Source organism: Coregonus clupeaformis, chromosome 36 (genome assembly GCF_020615455.1).
Source record: "Coregonus clupeaformis isolate EN_2021a chromosome 36, ASM2061545v1, whole genome shotgun sequence".
In the NCBI taxonomy this organism is placed as follows: domain Eukaryota; kingdom Metazoa; phylum Chordata; class Actinopteri; order Salmoniformes; family Salmonidae; genus Coregonus; species Coregonus clupeaformis.
In genome coordinates, this window is record NC_059227.1 from 4776859 (window position 1) to 4794818 (window position 17960).

The window sequence follows — 17960 nt, forward strand, 5'->3', positions numbered from 1 at the left end:
TACCTTTGGGAAATACTCACCTTTGGATATATGCACCTGTGGAAATACGTGTGGGACATTTGGAAGGACGTTTTGCTGGGTTGGCCACTAGCTGCAACGTGGAATACAGTAAGACTGGGGAAACGTTATTTGAGCGAGGGAGAGTTATGATTTTGGATGTGGAAGAGACATCCCTGAACTGTTAACCCTTAAAGAGCCACCAGAGAACAGAATTGTGTTATACTTTCGTTAGTTTCCCAAGACCTTTAATAAAATCCTTGTTTTGGTTGAACCTGGTCTCCTTGCACTACTTGAGCAATCCCGCTGAAAGCTGTGTAGCCTCTCGTGACATCACAGATGGTGGAGAATACGGGCACGCTCAAAGCGTTAATAGTGCATGTCGGAGGAGGATACCGAAGGTTTGATCACCCAGTTTTCCAAGTTGGCCGTAGGCTCCCCGCCGACTGAAATGGAGGACATATTGAAAGCCCTTGTTGCTGGCCAGCACGCCCAGATGCAAGCAAACGTGGCTCTCTTGGAGGAGCAAAAGAAAGCCAACCTTCTGAAGGCAGAGGAATTGCAGTTGCAGAGACAGAGGGTGGTCCAAAATACCCGCCCAATAAAGGCAAGTGACTTTATATCTAAGATGGGAGCTACCGATGACATTGAGGCATACCTGCATGCATTTGAGGCCACGGCCACTAGGGAAGCCTGGCCCAAGCAACAGTGGGTTGGTCTGTTAGCCCCCCTTTCTAACCGGGGAAGCGCTGAATGCTGTCCGGGACCTGGGCCCTGACCAGGTTACTGACTATGATGCCCTGAAGTCTGAGATCCTCAGCAGATATGGACTCACAAAATTTGGTATGGCCCAGCGCTTTCACAGTTGGACCTTCCAACCAGACCAACCTCCTCGGGCGCAGATGCATGAACTTGTCCGAATCGCAAGGAAATGGCTGGATCCGCAGAGGAATACAGCAGCGGCGGTGGTGGAGGCCGTGGTGGTGGATCGTTACCTACGCGCCCTGCCTTATGAGGCAAAACGGTTCATCAGTCAACAGGCCTTGACCACGGCTGATCTGACCGTGGAAGCTGTGGAAAAGTACCAGGCCGCAGCGGAGATGCTGAATGCTTCCCGAAAAGACCCCAGGAGTGCGGCCCCACCACAAATGGGAAGAACCCGTCCAAAGGACCCCAAGGTCTCGAACCCAGCCACGTCAGGACTTATCCCGGCTCCAGGGGGAGCTGCAGAAACCAGGCGGGGCCAAGAAGAGTACACCAGGAGGGGGAAACTCGACAGTGTTACCGGTGTGGGGAGATGGGACATATCTCCTGGCAGTGTGGGAAACCAGCCGATGAACCTATGCCCACTGCGGAGTCCTCCAGCTCAGCACCCACACACCGGGTTGCCTCGCTCTTGGGAGTCGTAGATGGCGGCCCAGATCGACCCCCCACCTGCCCGGTAACTGTGAATCACCATGATGTGGAGGCCTTACTGGATTCTGGTAGCCGGGCCACCCTGGTGCGTAAGGATTTGGTGGGCCCAACGTGTCTGACCCCCGGGAAAGTCCTCCCAGTTTCCTGTGTCCATGGGGACACCAGAGAATACCCCGTTACTGAACTTACAATGACCAGCACACGGGGAACCATACACACGACGGCGGGGGTGGTTGATTCCCTCCCCGTCCCTGTCCTAATTGGACGAGACTGCCCAGCCTTTTACCCACTCTGGAGAGAGTCTCAGGAGAGGATAACCCGAGTACCTCGGAAACGGGAGAGGCAAGACTCATCCTGGGAAGGCTCCGGTGCAATCCTCCGAGTTACTCACTCCCGCCCGGGCTCTGATAGGGATGGCAGGTGCCCAGACCGACACAGAGACGGAGCTACAGAATCTGGACAAAGAACTGTCTGGTCTGAAGGGGACCGCGGAGAGGTATCGTTTGTTAAAGCAACAGTTAGACATGAAGACAGAAGAGTTAGATAGCCTCCAGGCTAAACTCCAACAGAGCTCCTTCCCTAAGCAACAGGAGGAGCTGGAGAGGCTGCGCAGGACCATCGAGGAGTGTGAGGAGACCCTGCGCAGTAGTAAGGAGGTCCAGAAGAAGGCAGAGGAGAAGTACAAGGTGTTGGAGAACAAGATGAAGAATGCGGAGGCAGAGAGAGAGAAGGAACTGAGAGCTGCTCAACAGAAGCTAAACTCTGCTAAAACCAAGGCTGATGCGTTCAGTAAGAAACTCAAGGAGAGACAACAGGAGGCTGAGTCCCTGGTCCTAGAGGTGGAGGAGTTGAAGAGAGAGCAGGCTGGCAAGCACCACGGCAATGCGGACGCCCTCTCCCGGCGTGATGCCTTCTTCGCTGCCTTTACCCGACGAGGACGTCGGTCCCGAGGAGGGGGATGTGTGATGTCACGAGAGGCTGTGTCCTGGAGGGACGTTCATCCCCTGAGGTGGCTGCAAACCCAGACAGCTATGGCTCCATCTGCTGGTATGGTCGGGAACTCCACCCCTCTATGGCCAATCTTCCCACGCAGCTGAAACAAATGAGGAGCTGATGAGCTGAAGGTTGGGGAAAGGAAGAGACACGGTCTCCAAGCTGGGCTCTCTGGAGGACAAGAGTGCTGCACGTCCACTTCCATGAGGAATATAAGGATTTGGAGATACTTACCTTTGGGAAATACTCACCTTTGGATATATGCACCTGTGGAAATACGTGTGGGACATTTGGAAGGACGTTTTGCTGGGTTGGCCACTAGCTGCAACGTGGAATACAGTAAGACTGGGGAAACGTTATTTGAGCGAGGGAGAGTTATGATTTTGGATGTGGAAGAGACATCCCTGAACTGTTAACCCTTAAAGAGCCACCAGAGAACAGAATTGTGTTATACTTTCGTTAGTTTCCCAAGACCTTTAATAAAATCCTTGTTTTGGTTGAACCTGGTCTCCTTGCACTACTTGAGCAATCCCGCTGAAAGCTGTGTAGCCTCTCGTGACATCACAATATATATATATATATATACAGTACCAGTCAAAGGTTTGGACACACCTACTCATTCAAGGGTTTTTCTTTATTTTTACTATTTTCTACATTGTAGAACAATAGTGAAGACATCAAAACTATGAAATAACACATATGGAATCATGTAGTAACCAAAAAAGTGTTAAACAAATCAAAATATATTTTATATTTGAGATTCTTCAAAGTAGCCACCCTTTGCCTTGATGACAGCTTTGCACACGCTTGGTATTCTCTCAACCAGCTTCATGAGGAATGCTTTTCCAACAGTCTTGAAGGAGTTCCCACATATGCTGAGCACTTGTTGGCTGCTTTTCCTTCACTCTGCGGTCCAACTCATCCCAAACCATCTTAATTGGGTTGAGGTCGGGTGATTGTGGAGGCCAGGTCATCTGATGCAGCACTCCATCACTCTCCTTGGTAAAACAGCCCTTACACAGCCTGGAGGTGTGTTGGGTCATTGTCCTGTTGAAAAACAAATGATAGTCCCACAAAGCCCAAACCAGATGGGATGGCCTATCGCTGCAGAATGCTGTGGTAGCCATGCTGGTTAAGTGTGCCTTGAATTCTAAAAAAAATCACAGACAGTGTCACTAGCAAAGCACCCCCACAACATCACACCTCCTCCTCCATGCAAGTCTCTTCTTCTTATTGGTGTCCTTTAGTAGTGGTTTCTTTGCAGCAATTCGACCATGAAGGCCTGATTCACGCAGTCTCCTCTGAACAGTTGATGTTGAGATGTCTGTTAAATCAAATCAAATCACATTTTAATAGGTCACATACACGTGTTTAGCAGATGTTATTGCGGGTGTAGCGAAATGCTTGTGCTTTTAGCTCCGACAGTGCAGTAATATCAAACAAGTAATATCTAACAATTTCACAACATATACCCAATACACACAAATCTAAGTAAGGAATGAATTAAGAATATATACATATATGGACAAGCGATGTCAGAGCAGCATGGACTAAGATACAGTAGAATATTATAGAATAGAATGCAGTATATACATATGAGATGAGGAATGCAAGATATGTAAACATTATTGAAGTGGCTAGTGTTCCATTTCTTAAAGTGGACAGTGATTTCTAGTCTATGTCTATAGGCAGCAGCCTCTAATGTGCTAGTGAAGGCTATTTAACAGTCTGATGGCCTTGAGATAAAAGCTGTTTTTCAGTCTCTCGGTCCCAGCTTTGATGCACCTGTACTGACTTTGCCTTCTGGATGATAGCGGGGTGAACAGGAAGTGGCTCGGGTGGTTGATGTCCTTGATGATCTTTTTGGTCTTCCTGTGACATCGGGTGCTTTAGGTGTCCTGGAGGGCGGGTAGTTTTCCCCCGGTAATGCGTTGTGCAGACCGCACCACCCTCTGGAGAGCCTTGCGGTTGCGGGCGGTGCAGTTGCCATACCAGGCGGTGATACAGCCCGACAGGATGCTCTCAATTGTGCATCTGTAAATGTTTGTGAGGGGTTTAGGTGCCAAGCAAAATTTCTTTAGCCTCCTGAGATTGAAGAGGCTATGTTGCACCTTCTTCACCACACTGTCTGTGTGGGTGGTCCATTTCAGTTTTTCAGTGATGTGTATGCCAAGGAACTTGAAGCTTTCCACCTTCTCCACTGCGGTCCTGTCGATGGAAGTTACTTGAACTCTGTGAAGCATTTATTTGGGCTGCAATCTGAGGCGCAGTTAACTCTAATGAACTTATCCTCTGCAGCAGAGGTAACTCTGGGTCTTCCTTTCCTGTGGCGGTCCTCATGAGAGCCAGTTTCATCATAGTGCTTGATGGTTTTTGCGACTGCACTTGAAGAAACTTTAAAGGTTCTTGACATTTTCCGGATTGACTGACCTTCATGTCTTAAAGTAATGATGGACTGTCATTTCTCTTTGCTTATTTGAGCTGTTCTTGCCTTAATATGGACTTGGTCTTTTACCAAATAGGGCTATCTTCTGTATACCACCCCTACCTGGTCACAACACAACTGATTGGCTTAAATGCATTAAGAAGGAAATAAATTCCACAAATTAACTTTTAACAAGGCACACCTGTTAATTGAAATGCATTCCAGGTGACTACCTCATGAAGCTGGTTGAGAGAATGCCAAGAGAGTACAAAGCTGTCATCAAGGCAAAGGGTGGCTACTTTTAAGAATCTCAAATGTAAAATATATTTTGATTTGTTTAACACTTTTTTGGTTACTACATGATTCCATATGTGTTATTTCATAGTTTTGATGTCTTCACTATTATTCTACAATGAAGAAAATAGTAAAAAATAAAGAAAAACCCTTGAATAACTAGGTGTGTCCAAACCTTTGACTGGTACTGTATGTTCTTAATATTTTGTACACTCAGTGTATATATATCTTCCTACTCCCGTACAGCTCAGAGGGTGGTAGACAGCTCCATCATTCCTAATGATGAGATAGATACTGTATAGTAATATGTAGGGCGGCAGGTAGCTTAGTGGTTAAGAGCGTAGTGCCAGTAACCGAAAGGTCGCTGGTTCTAATCCCCGAGCCGACTAGGTGAAAAATCTGTCGATGTGCCCTTGAGCAAGGCACTTAACCCTAATTGCTCCTGTAAGTCGCTCTGGATAAGAGCGTCTGCTAAATGACTAAAATGTAAAATGTAAAATATAATTTGTGTTTCTATACAGCTCAGAGGGCGGCAGACGGCTCCATCATCCCTAATGATGAGATAGATACTGTATAGTAATATATAATGTGTTTCTATACAGCTCAGAGGGCGGCAGACGGCTCCATCATCCCTAACGACTATTGTGACTTCTGTCTGGGAGACTCCGACTCCAACAGGAAGACTGGCCAGGCTGAGGAGCTGGTGTCCTGCTCCGACTGCGGACGCTCCGGTGAGTAGACTGCACTGCTCTGTACCTCTGGTTCAGCAGAGCTGTACGTACTGTAGGAAGGCCAAGCAGTATCCTTCATAACTAGAGATACCCACACTTTAAACTTAAACTGTAAATATATTATTCTAATATTTACACAATTTAATATAGCCAAGGATGACTTCAGTCTAGTAATTTTAGTTAGAGATAGTCATGTTTACCTATATAAACCAATTTTCAGTTAAATCACTAAACAGTAGTACACCAATGCTGTATCCCACCATATCTCTCTCCAGTAGTGAATAGTAAGGACACAGAGACTGGTTAGATAGGTCAGAAATCATCCTCAGTTTTCATTTGCTTCCACACATTTCATCTTTGATTTGCTTATTTTTGTGTATTTTGTGCATCTCTCTGCTGGCCCCAGGCTATGTTGGTTGTCTTGTTCTCTCTCTGCCCCCCCTCCCCCCAGGCTATGTTGGTTATCTTGTTCTCTCTCTGCCCCCCCTCCCCCCAGGCTATGTTGGTTATCTTGTTCTCTCTCTGCCCCCCCCTCCCCCCAGGCTATGTTGGTTATCTTGTTCTCTCTCTGCCCCCCTCCCCCCAGGCTATGTTGGTTATCTTGTTCTCTCTCTGCCCCCTCCCCCAGGCTATGTTGGTTATCTTGTTCTCTCTGCCCCCCTCCTCCCAGGCTATGTTGGTTATCTTGTTCTCTCTCTGCCACCCCCCTCCCCCAGGCTATGTTGGTTATCTTGTTCTCTCTCTGCCCCCCTCCCCCAGGCTATGTTGGTTATCTTGTTCTCTCTCTGCCCCCCCTCCCCCAGGCTATGTTGGTTATCTTGTTCTCTCTCTGCCCCCCCTCCCCCAGGCTATGTTGGTTATCTTGTTCTCTCTCTGCCCCCCCTCCCCCCAGGCTATGTTGGTTATCTTGTTCTCTCTCTGCCACCCCCTCCCCCAGGCTATGTTGGTTATCTTGTTCTCTCTCTGCCCCCCTCCCCCAGGCTATGTTGGTTATCTTGTTCTCTCTCTGCCCCCCTCCCCCAGGCTATGTTGGTTATCTTGTTCTCTCTCTGCCCCCCTCCCCCAGGCTATGTTGGTTATCTTGTTCTCTCTCTGCCCCCCCACCCCTCCCCCAGGCTATGTTGGTTATCTTGTTCTCTCTCTGCCCCCCTCCCCCCAGGCTATGTTGGTTGTCTTGTTCTCTCTCTTCCCCCCTCCCTCCCCCAGGCTATGTTGGTTATCTTGTTATCTCTGCCCCCCCTTCCCCCAGGCTATGATGGTGGTCTTGTTCTCTCCCAACCCATGTTGGTTAGGCTGTCTGTTCCTTGATGATCATATCTAGACTAATAGGGTATCTCCACTATTTACAATCTGCGGTCCTCCTTTTAATGATGCTGAAACATGATCATTACATGATAACTGTGTAGGCAATACACTGTAATAACAGTACTTACAGCTATGATACTGGTGAGGTGTAAGGTTTCAGTGGATAAAACAGATCATTTCTATTCACTTTATTCATAGTCGATAATCAAATAGCCAGATAGTTGAATTCATAAGACCAATAAACAAGCATCTTTTATATGTTGACATTCGTCAGGTGACTTGCTAAAACGTCAAAATCATGACTGTTTTCCCCAAACGTCTCAAAACCCATTAGCTGTCTCCATGTACGAACATCCTGTACTTGTGTCAGCCTCTCATTGAGGCAGGGTGGGTGGTGTGTTTGCGTTGGCAGGAAGGATGGGTGGTGTGTTTGCGTTGGCAGGAAGGATGGGTGGTGTGTTTGCGTTGGCAGGAAGGATGGGTGGGTTGATGAGTGGGCCTTTCCCTCTACAGTCTGGTTCCTCTCAAGGTTTCTTCCTGTCAAGGGATTTTGATTGATTCAATAGTGGTGATTGTCATTGTCTTGTCAATGAGCCTTCTTATAGCTAGCTCTCTCTGCACTAGCTGTGTTGTGTTCTTAGTAAATGATTATTGATAGGGTCCATTCAGCTGCTTTCTTCCATCCTGCATGAGCTTGTGAACATAATCATCGACACAATCCTAATGCTTGATAGAATACTGTAATCCAGGACAGTAATAGACCCTTTTTCCTTCTTAAATGTTCACGCATTTCCTTATGATGCTTTTTGGCAGTTATTTTTTTATTGGGGGGGGGTTATTTTATTCACAATCAAAAAGGCCTCTCTACCTTTTCATCAATTCAGAGTGATTGCTCATTTCAAACCCATAGCTCACAACTCACACAAAGCTCATGTCAGGGACTTTTTCAGCTGATTGTTGCTTTGCTCACCTTGCTGATATATTGACGCTAGCTGGCCAGGGCCATGGAGGAGCGAAGAGAGATGGGAGACAGGAAGGAAAGACGAGCGTTCTCGAAGACGAGTCAACCTTTTATGGCTTTGAGGACGGCAAGCTGGAGGACATTTTGTTTTCCGACGATGAAGCTGAGCTGAGACAGAACTATTTTCTTGAAATGCAAAAAATACTTTGCAGAAAAACTGCAGCTTCTTTTTATGTTTTTGGGACTTTTTGTAGAAAGCACTTTGAATAAATTAGGGAATGTTCTTTTTCTACAAAACATAAACTCTTGAGAGCAAGGATGGACATGAAGGTATCTGTTGCTGTTTGAGATAGCTTTTTCTTGGAGCTTTCTTGGAGCTGTCTTGTTTTTCCTCTGAAGGAGAAAAGGCAGTGTTGTTCTGTATAACATGGATTTAATAATTTAATAAAGCCTAAATAGTTCAAGAATTGACCGTATCGGAATTAAACACAAATATAAACTGGTCCTATACCTCTTGGTCATGCTGCTGTTACCTCTGGACTGTAAGGGTGTGGAAGAGGGGGGTGCCTGGACCCTGAGTCGCTCCATTGGTCAGAGAGGACAGTTAGCCGAGAGGTAAGAGCCAGTCGGCATCTTCTTGTCCCTCCCCTCTCTGCAGAGACCATTGAAACCGGCTGGTGTACACGTGGAAAGAAGATGATTGGATAAATGTGGCCAGTCATCGTTCCACCACCGTAGGATGGAAGACATTACCTATCCAAATACCTAGACAATCACACATTCACTCTGGCTCTTGGGTCCAAGATGGGGTAGAAAATGTTTCTAGCAACTTACCTTGAATTGATCGATTACACATCAAACTGTCAACGACCCAGTCATTTCCCATTCAAATCAATCCCCTTACGTTAATGCATCATCTTGTTCTATTCCTTGTTCTCTTTCCACACAGGCTACAATTATCTCCATGACCTAGCCAGGACAGAGACTGACTGTCATGACCTAGCCAGGACAGACTGACTGTCATGACCTAGCCAGGACAGAGACTGACTGTCATGACCTAGCCAGGACAGAGCCTGTCATGACCTAGCTAGGACAGAGACTGACTGCCATGACCTAGCCAGGACAGAGACTGACTGCCATGACCTAGCCAGGACAGAGACTGACTGTCATGACCTAGCCAGGACAGAGCCTGTCATGACCTAGCCAGGACAGAGCCTGTCATGACCTAGCTAGGACAGAGCCTGTCATGACCGAGCCAGGACAGAGCCTGTTATGACCGAGCCAGGACAGAGCCTGTCATGACCTAGCTAGGACAGAGCCTGTCATGACCTAGCCAGGACAGAGCCTGTCATGACCTAGCCAGGACAGAGACTGACTGCCATGACCTAGCCAGGACAGAGACTGACTGTCATGACCTAGCCAGGACAGAGACTGACTGTCATGACTTAGCCAGGACAGAGCCTGTCATGACCTAGCCAGGACAGAGCCTGTCATGACCTAGCCAGGACAGAGACTGACTGTCATGACCTAGCCAGGACAGAGCCTGTCATGACCTAGCCAGGACAGAGCCTGTCATGACCTAGCTAGGACAGAGACTGACTGCCATGACCTAGCCAGGACAGAGACTGACTGTCATGACCTAGCCAGGACAGAGACTGACTGTCATGAACTAGCCAGGACAGAGATTGACTGTCATGACCTAGCCAGGACAGAGACTGACTGTCATGACCTAGCCAGGACAGAGACTGACTGTCATGACCTAGCCAGGACAGAGCCTGTCATGACCTAGCTAGGACAGAGACTGACTGCCATGACCTAGCCAGGACAGAGACTGACTGTCATGACCTAGCCAGGACAGAGACTTACTGTCATGACCTAGCCAGGACAGAGACTGACTGTCATGACCTAGCCAGGACAGAGCCTGTCATGACCTAGCTAGGACAGAGACTGACTGTCATGACCTAGCCAGGACAGAGCCTGTCATGAACTAGCCAGGACAGAGACTGACTGTCATGACCTAGCCAGGACAGAGCCTGTCATGACCTACCTAGGACAGAGACTGACTGCCATGACCTAGCCAGGACAGAGCCTGTCATGACCTAGCCAGGACAGAGACTGACTGTCATGATCTAGCCAGGACAGAGCCTGTCATGACCTAGCCAGGACAGAGACTGACTGCCATGACCTAGCCAGGACAGAGCCTGTCATGACCTAGCCAGGACAGAGACTGACTGCCATGACCTAGCTAGGACAGAGACTGACTGCCATGATGTAGCCCAGAATTCTTCAAAAATATCCTTCATGTACAATGCAAAACCCAAAATAATGCACGCGGAGCAGAATTAGGACTATACCCGCTAGTTATCAAAATCCAGAAAAGAGCTGTTCAGTTCTACAACCCCCTAAAAGGAAGCGATGCCCACACTTTCCCCCACAAAGCCCTCACCTACAGAGATATGAACCTAGCAAAGAATCCCCTCAGCCAGCTGGTTCTGGGGCTCTGTTCACAGACCCCACAGAGCCTCAGGACAGCAACACAATTAGACCCAACCAAATCATGAGAAAACAAAAAGATAACTATTTGAAACACTGGATAGAATCAACCAAAAAAACACAGCAAACTAGAATGTTATCTGGCCCTAAACAGAGTGTACACAGTAGCAGAATACCTGACCACTGTGACTGACCCTGAATTGCGATTGATAGAGTCCGCCACAGGCAGACCTGGCTCTCAAGAGAAGACAGGCCACTGCTCATAAAATGAGGTAGAAACTGAGCTGCACTTCCTAACCTCCTGCTAAAGGTATAACCATAGTAGAGACCCATATTTCCCTCAGATTACACAGACCCACAGAGAATTCGAAAACAAATCGAACATTAATAAACTCCCATATCTGTTAGGCGAAATACCGCACGCAAAGTGCAATCAAAGCAGCAAGATTTGTGACCCGTTACCATTAAAACTGGGCAACCAGTGGAGCACAAACAGCATTGTAAATACAACCCATATTTATCTGTTTACTTACCTTCCCCTATTGGCACATTGTTATAAACACTGTACTTTACATAGCTGATATTGTGTTTCTTCTCATGTATGTTTATTATTTATTTCACTTGCTTTGGCAATGTAAACAAGAGAGAGAGAGAGAGGAGAGAGAGAGAGAGAGAGAGGAGAGAGAGAGAGAGAGAGAGAGAGAGAGAGAGAGAGAGAGAGAGAGAGAGAGAGAGAGAGAGAGAGAGAGAGAGAGAGAGAGAGAGAGAGAGAGAGAGAGAGAGAGAGAGAGAGAGAGAGAGAGAGAGAGAGAGAGAGAGAGAGAGAGAGAGAGAGAGAGAGAGAGAGAGAGAGAGAGAGAGAGAGAGAGAGAGAGAGAGAGAGAGAGAGAGAGAGAGAGAGAGAGAGAGAGAGAGAGAGAGAGAGAGAGAGAGAGAGAGAGAGAGAGAGAGAGAGAGAGAGAGAGAGAGAGAGAGAGAGAGAGAGAGAGAGAGAGAGAGAGAGAGAGAGAGAGAGAGAGAGAGAGAGAGAGAGAGAGAGAGAGAGAGAGAGAGAGAGAGAGAGAGATGGCTGCGTGCGTGCCCAGTGCCGTGACACGACTGTTTGGTTTCATAGAGATGAGTGCTTATGTTTCGTTTATGGCTCATCGATATCCCATTGACACTCTGATGAGAGCTCACTTGTGCTTTTTTGAATGGGTAACGTTTCTTATTCTGACAGCACCGTTATAGTAAAGTAGGACAGTCACAAGCCTGTTATTTACTGTAGTGTGATTTTAGCCACAACTTGTCATGACCTTATGAATGACCTACCTATCTCTGAGGAGACAGACAGATATCTCTTTTTGCTTTATTCATGTAACATATAGTAGAACTTATTCACCGTTATTGCAGTTTATAAAGCGATCAGAGCGGTTGTGTTTTTCTGTATTGAGTTGCGATGTAAACGAGGCATCTATCTCTTTCTCCCCTCTCCCCTCCTTCCCTCCCCAGGCCACCCAACCTGTCTGCAGTTCACAGACAATATGATGACGGCGGTGAAGACCTACCAGTGGCAGTGCATCGAGTGCAAGTCCTGCAGCCTCTGTGGCACCTCCGAGAACGACGTAAGTGTGATGGATAACCGTTCCAAGACCTGTGCCTACTCTGAGACTCTCCTCTGGGCCCAGAAGATTCCTTTAGACTGAAGACTCTAGTTAGCTCCCACAACTACCTAGCCTTTAGCTCAGTGGGCTACCATTGTCTTGAGAAGTAAGTTAACATTGTCTGGTTGTCCCCTGTCTCTGTAGGACCAGCTCTTGTTCTGTGACGACTGTGACAGAGGATACCACATGTACTGTCTGAAGCCCCCCATGACAAAACCTCCTGAAGGTAAGGCCACTGAATGGTGTAGTGTACGTTAGAAAGACTGTGAGATACGAGCTTCCTGAGGGTAAGGACGTACTACAGACCACACATAGCAGCTCAGTGTTAAAACACACAGAGTCTCTCTTGGCCTGAGGTACATTCTCACCGTGAGACTTTGAGTGTGGCTTGTGAAACAGAGATTTCCAGAACAATGGTTTTAAAACTTCACACAATAGACAGATAGCACACCAGTTAGAACAAACACAAGAACAGAAAGTGGCACTGACAGTCCACAACAAGAAGATCAAGTGTTTTGACTCACCTCTTTTCCCCCTCCTCTCTCTCTCTCTCTCTCTCTCTTTCCCCCCTCCTCTCCACATCTCTCTCTCTTTCCCCCCTCCTCTCCACATCTCTCTCTCTTTCCTCACATCTCTCTCTCTCCCCCCTCCTCTCCACATCTCTCTCTCTTCCCCCCCTCCTCTCCACATCTCTCTCGCTCTCTTTCCCCCTCCTCTCCACATCTCTCTCGCTCTCTCTTTCCCCCTCCTCTCCACATCTCTCTCGCTCTCTCTTTCCCCCTCCTCTCCACATCTCTCTCGCTCTCTCTTTCCCCATCCTCTCCACATCTCTCTCTCGCTCTCTTTCCCCCTCCTCTCCACATCTCTCTCGCTCTCTCTTTCCCCCTCCTCTCCACATCTATCTCTCTCTCTTTTCCCCATCCTCTCCACATCTCTCTCTCTCTCTCTCTCTCTCTTTCCCCCCCTCCTCTCCACATCTCTCTCTCTCTCTCTCTCTTTTCCCCATCCTCTCCACATCTCTCTCTCGCTCTCTCTCTGTAGGGAGCTGGAGCTGTCACCTGTGTTTGGATCTGTTGAAGGACAAGGCCTCAGCATATGAAGAGCCATAGCATCACACACACTGCCTCATAATGGATTTACAGGCTCAGGGCGTAATATTCAGTCTCACCTCGTTCAGTTTCTTATGTGAGGAGAAAGTACTATCCTCTACCTCTGAAATGGAAACGCAACACTTCTACAACATGCAATCCTTATCTGCCAAACATTTTATTATCTGCAATCAGTTCTCTACCTCACAACTCCACAGCCAACCACAGACAGAACCCAAATCAGGATAGGATCGTTAACAGGCAATACATTCCACCAATGATTTACCTGTTATCATGTGACGTCATAATTAAGCGACACAGGTCAGGACCACTTTGAACCAAAATGTCATACTGTGGGTTATAAAACCCCCCCCACAAAGAATAGTAATTAGTTTAAATAGTAATCTTGCTCCACAGTGTTTGACACCGCTGTTGTACCATTTTAGTCTCTTCTGACTGTTAGCTAGCTAGCTAGAGAGGTTTGTCCTAGCTGAGGTCAAAAATACTTATGTACCTGACAAGGAGAGTTTGTGTCCGTTTGACAAACTTGGGTTTAAATTTGTTTCCAGTCCCGTCCTTGTTTAGATTTCACTGTGAAGTTCTTTCATATTGCACCAAGACATATTAAATATTTGAATTGCGTGACTCACAGGACTTGTCTAACATAATTTTATGTAGGTGTAATGCTATCCCCCTTAGGGGTCGTTGCAGCCATTATTTTATATTTTAGTTGGATCTTAGCACGGTTTTTTAATCCCAGTTTGTGGTTACTAGGATACTAAATGTACCTCATGACAACGATCTAAACAGTTATTAATTTAAAACCGATCTTATTTCTGGTTGTTGTTACTGTGGATGGATGCTTTGTTTGTAAGAGAAAGCAGTGCAGTGTATGGTGGCTCCACTTCAGAGTCTGCTATCTAAATCATGTCACACACGTTGTTATACGTTACCATACGAGAGGGTTTGCATGTTGTTTAATAACATTTTGAAGATTGATGTAGGACGTTGAGACACTATCCATAGACCATAGAGAGAAACATATTCACAGACACAATCCATTCACACTTACATGGTGACGAACACACAGAAAACACTTACCTCTAGCTCTGCCATCACGTTTCAGTCAGTGAATGGTACATAGCTATCGTTCAGCCGGTGTGTAGGATACCTCACATTTTCCATGTGTGATGCGTCCGTTTTTTTGTACATTTGTATTTTATGTATTAGTAAATGTCAACTTGTTTTATAGGCTTCCCTTCCACTTTGTATATCATTCAAAACTTTTAATGTAAAACTCCAAATTGTTATATATTGATTCACGTTCTTCTATGTGAACATGATGTCAATAGATTGCACTGAACAAGGTCATATAGATTTTCGGATAGATTTAAAGAACCCAGAAAACGGAAACACAATCCTGAAACAGTGGCAGAAGACCTGAAATTGTTTTAGCGATTTTGTTTTTTAAAAAAAAAGAAGAAAAAAAAAAGTATTTAATGCAAAAATGAATGACAGTGTCATGACTGGAAATGTCTTACAGCAATTTTCTTATTTTGTTTTATGCTTGATATTGTTTCTCCACAGACAATCATGAAGTAGACTAGATACTGTATATGGGGTGCGTTCCAAATTGTACCTTATTCTCATTATAGTACACTACTTTTGACCAAAGACATATGGGCCCCGGTCAAAAGTAGTGCACTATGTAAGGAATAGGGAGCCATTTGGGACACATCCATGATGTTAATAACATTTGAATGGTTTCCTTGTCAACAACATATCTTCCTGTTTATAGCACCATGCCAACTTCCCACTCTGAGAAATATATGTGTCAATATAATTTCGTTTTAAAATTGGAGACCAATCAATTATATATGGATATTATTTTGTGTCGGTTTTGGGTGCTTTGTTAAAAGTTTGTGTGTATCTTAGTTTTTGTGTTGAAATAAAGATTTAGTCCTTGGTTATACTCTTGACTAATTCATTTGTTTGAGCTGGTTAGTGATATTGCTCAGAGCTCTGTTTTACCTTCCTTAGTTGAATGTGATCTGGGATAAGAGCATCTGCTAAATGACTACAATGTAAAATATCTGCAAAACCTCTCGGCTTTAGTGAAAGACGAGGTAAGAACTAGACAGGACACAGCATCTACTGGCTCCATTTTGAAGGCCCTGTGGTTTTCACCCACACACAATACATTAGTATTCCCTTCTCTCTCTGCACATTCATACGTCTATTCCTTCTCTGTGATCATTACAAACAAGGGACAGTTTGCTGTGCCGTTTAGTTCCAAGAATATCTACTAAGCTCAATATTCCATTGTTTGAAGACGTTCATAGTTTATTTATTTTTTATCATTGGGTATAATAAAAAGGAAAGTGGAAGTCATCCAACGTAGTTAAACCATCCAAGGCTTCGTAACCCATATGATATATATCAGTAAGAGCGTGGGGTCATTCAGTGACTCCATTTTTTCACTCACAATTACATTCTTGTTCTTCAGGCCTGACCTCTGACCTCTAATGGCCCTGTGTGACCCCCCTGCTTTCCCTGACTAGTAGTCTTCCTGAGCATGTTGAGCCTTAGTGCCTAGTGTGCTCCTGTAAGTCGCTCTGGATAAGAGCGTTTGCTAAATGACTAAAATGTAAATGTAAATGTAGTGTCTGTTTGTGTTTTCAGGCCAACTCCTTGTCACTCATTTCATGCCAAACGTTTGACTTGACAGTGAGCGATGTAGTTGACCTCTGACCTCCTAATGGCCCTGTAGTTGGCAAGAGCACAATCAGATGTGAGACCAGGCTACACTTTTTATATATTTTAAATAAAACACGATGCCATACACCTGGGACCTAAATGGGGTGTCACAATATTTCTAAACCTGTACTTCATATCACAAGCACTATATAAAGTCCTTTTTACATCAGCAGATGTCACAAAGTGCTTATACAGAAACCCAGCCTAAAACCCCAAACCCCAAACAATGCAGACGTAGATGGCAGCACAATCACGTACAATCTTACCAGAGTGTGGATCAAAGTAAACGGCTGTATTTGTGTCACTGAGGAATTTCCTTTTTTATTGTCGTGATCGATGTCCAATCACATGTCATGATGCCGTCGTCCCGTCACTGTGATGCTGTCCGTATATATCCAGCCATACATAATGGGACAGTATGTCACCATACCCATATAAGGTAGTTCATTTTATGCCTTGTGCCCTGACAGAGGATGGAATGTTTTGTGTGTGTCCCAAATGGCCCCCTATCCCCTACTTAGTGCGCTACTTTTGACCAGGACACATAGGGCACTATATATCTAATAGGGTGCCATTTTGAATGACGTCTTAGAATGTTCCGAAGGTTATGTTCCCCTAACTATCGCTTTAACCCCCTTTTTTTTGGGGGGGTTGGCATAAAAACGACTTACGTTAATTTTGTAGGCTAAACCGTTTTTTTCGTGATCATTTTTCTTGTCTCCTGGTCTGACAAACAGCACCGTAGCTCTGCCACTGTCCACCGCAGATGCGGAAGGCCGACATCGGCGGATACGATAGATTGAGACGCAGCCCATATCCCCCCCCAAAAAAAAACAAAACAGACTTGGATATTGATGGGGATTTTTTTATTATGTTAATTAGGGTGCATCAATCGACTCTTAAGGATTTTTATTTTTAAGTCTGCATAACTATATCAAATCAATGCTGAAAAACTCAATAGAAAGAGCAGAACAGATCATTTGTTCCATTCCCCATCCTATATACTACCATACAGGCCTACCCTAGAGTGGCAGATGAAAATAAATCCATTATAACATCAGTCAAAGCAATCAAGCTTTTAACCATTTTAATGTTGATATAATTGACAAAATAGTAGTGTAATCGTTATACTAAGGTATTATACTGTAGTAACATGAGCTGAGATAGAGTAGAAGTCTGACATTCCATTTGGTTATAGAATCTATTAAAGGAACCAGAGAGAGAGAGAGACAGAGAGAGAGAGAGAGAGGGAGAGAGAGAGAGAGAGAGGGAGAGAGAGAGAGACAGAGCCAGAGAGAGAGAGAGACAGAGCCAGAGAGAGAGAGAGTAGCGGGCAGAGTTATGTGTCGATAAACAACACAATATTTGCATCCCAAATGGTACCCTGTTCTCTTTGTAGTACACTATTTTTTGCCTAAGGCCCAGGCTGGGATGTTGCCATTCTCCACCCTTCTTCCAAAGTGCACACTTTCTCGCATGGATTTAACAAAAGTGGAAACTCCAGCCAATGCTTACACAAATCATATGGGCTCTTGCCAAAAGTAGTGCACTATATAGAGAACATGGTGCCACTTGGGACGCAACCAAAGACAGCACTGTCCCAGTGTCAGATCTAAGTGACTTATTGCATGCTGTCTGTCCTCCGCTGAAGCTCAGAAAACTGTTCTGGAGTCAGTTATGTGGGCGCCGTTGTGTCCAGGCCCCAGTTAGACCTCTCAGCCTCAACACCCCTCTCCCGACAGCGGAGCAGCTCCCGTGGGCATGGCTGTCTTACTCCAGCCCCAGGCCTGGTCAGGACGACTGCATCAGGCCCGTCAGCCGTTTGCCTGTCAGTGACTTGCCCTGAAGAGCGATAGT

General features: G+C 45.8%; 2 protein-coding genes across 3 annotated transcripts in view; one reads left to right on the plus strand and one right to left on the minus strand.

Annotated features, from left to right (window-relative positions):
• The window catches only part of dpf3 (D4, zinc and double PHD fingers, family 3), a 58164-nt gene extending 42846 nt beyond the window's left edge, over positions 1-15318 (plus strand). For both annotated transcript variants that reach the window (XM_041864915.2, XM_041864916.2), the window contains 4 exons: positions 5728-5856; positions 12107-12219; positions 12403-12484; positions 13300-15318. In XM_041864915.2, the coding sequence (XP_041720849.1) occupies positions 5728-5856; positions 12107-12219; positions 12403-12484; positions 13300-13367 (392 nt within the window). In that variant the 3' untranslated portion in view covers positions 13368-15318. The remainder of the gene's footprint in view (positions 1-5727; positions 5857-12106; positions 12220-12402; positions 12485-13299) is intronic.
• Positions 15319-16968: 1650 nt separating this feature from the next.
• LOC121552678 (regulator of G-protein signaling 6) overlaps positions 16969-17960 on the minus strand; it is a 125017-nt gene continuing 124025 nt past the window's right edge. Inside the window, exon 17 of the mRNA XM_041865688.2 lies at positions 16969-17945. Within this exon, the coding sequence (XP_041721622.2) occupies positions 17895-17945 (51 nt within the window). The 3' untranslated portion in view covers positions 16969-17894. The remainder of the gene's footprint in view (positions 17946-17960) is intronic.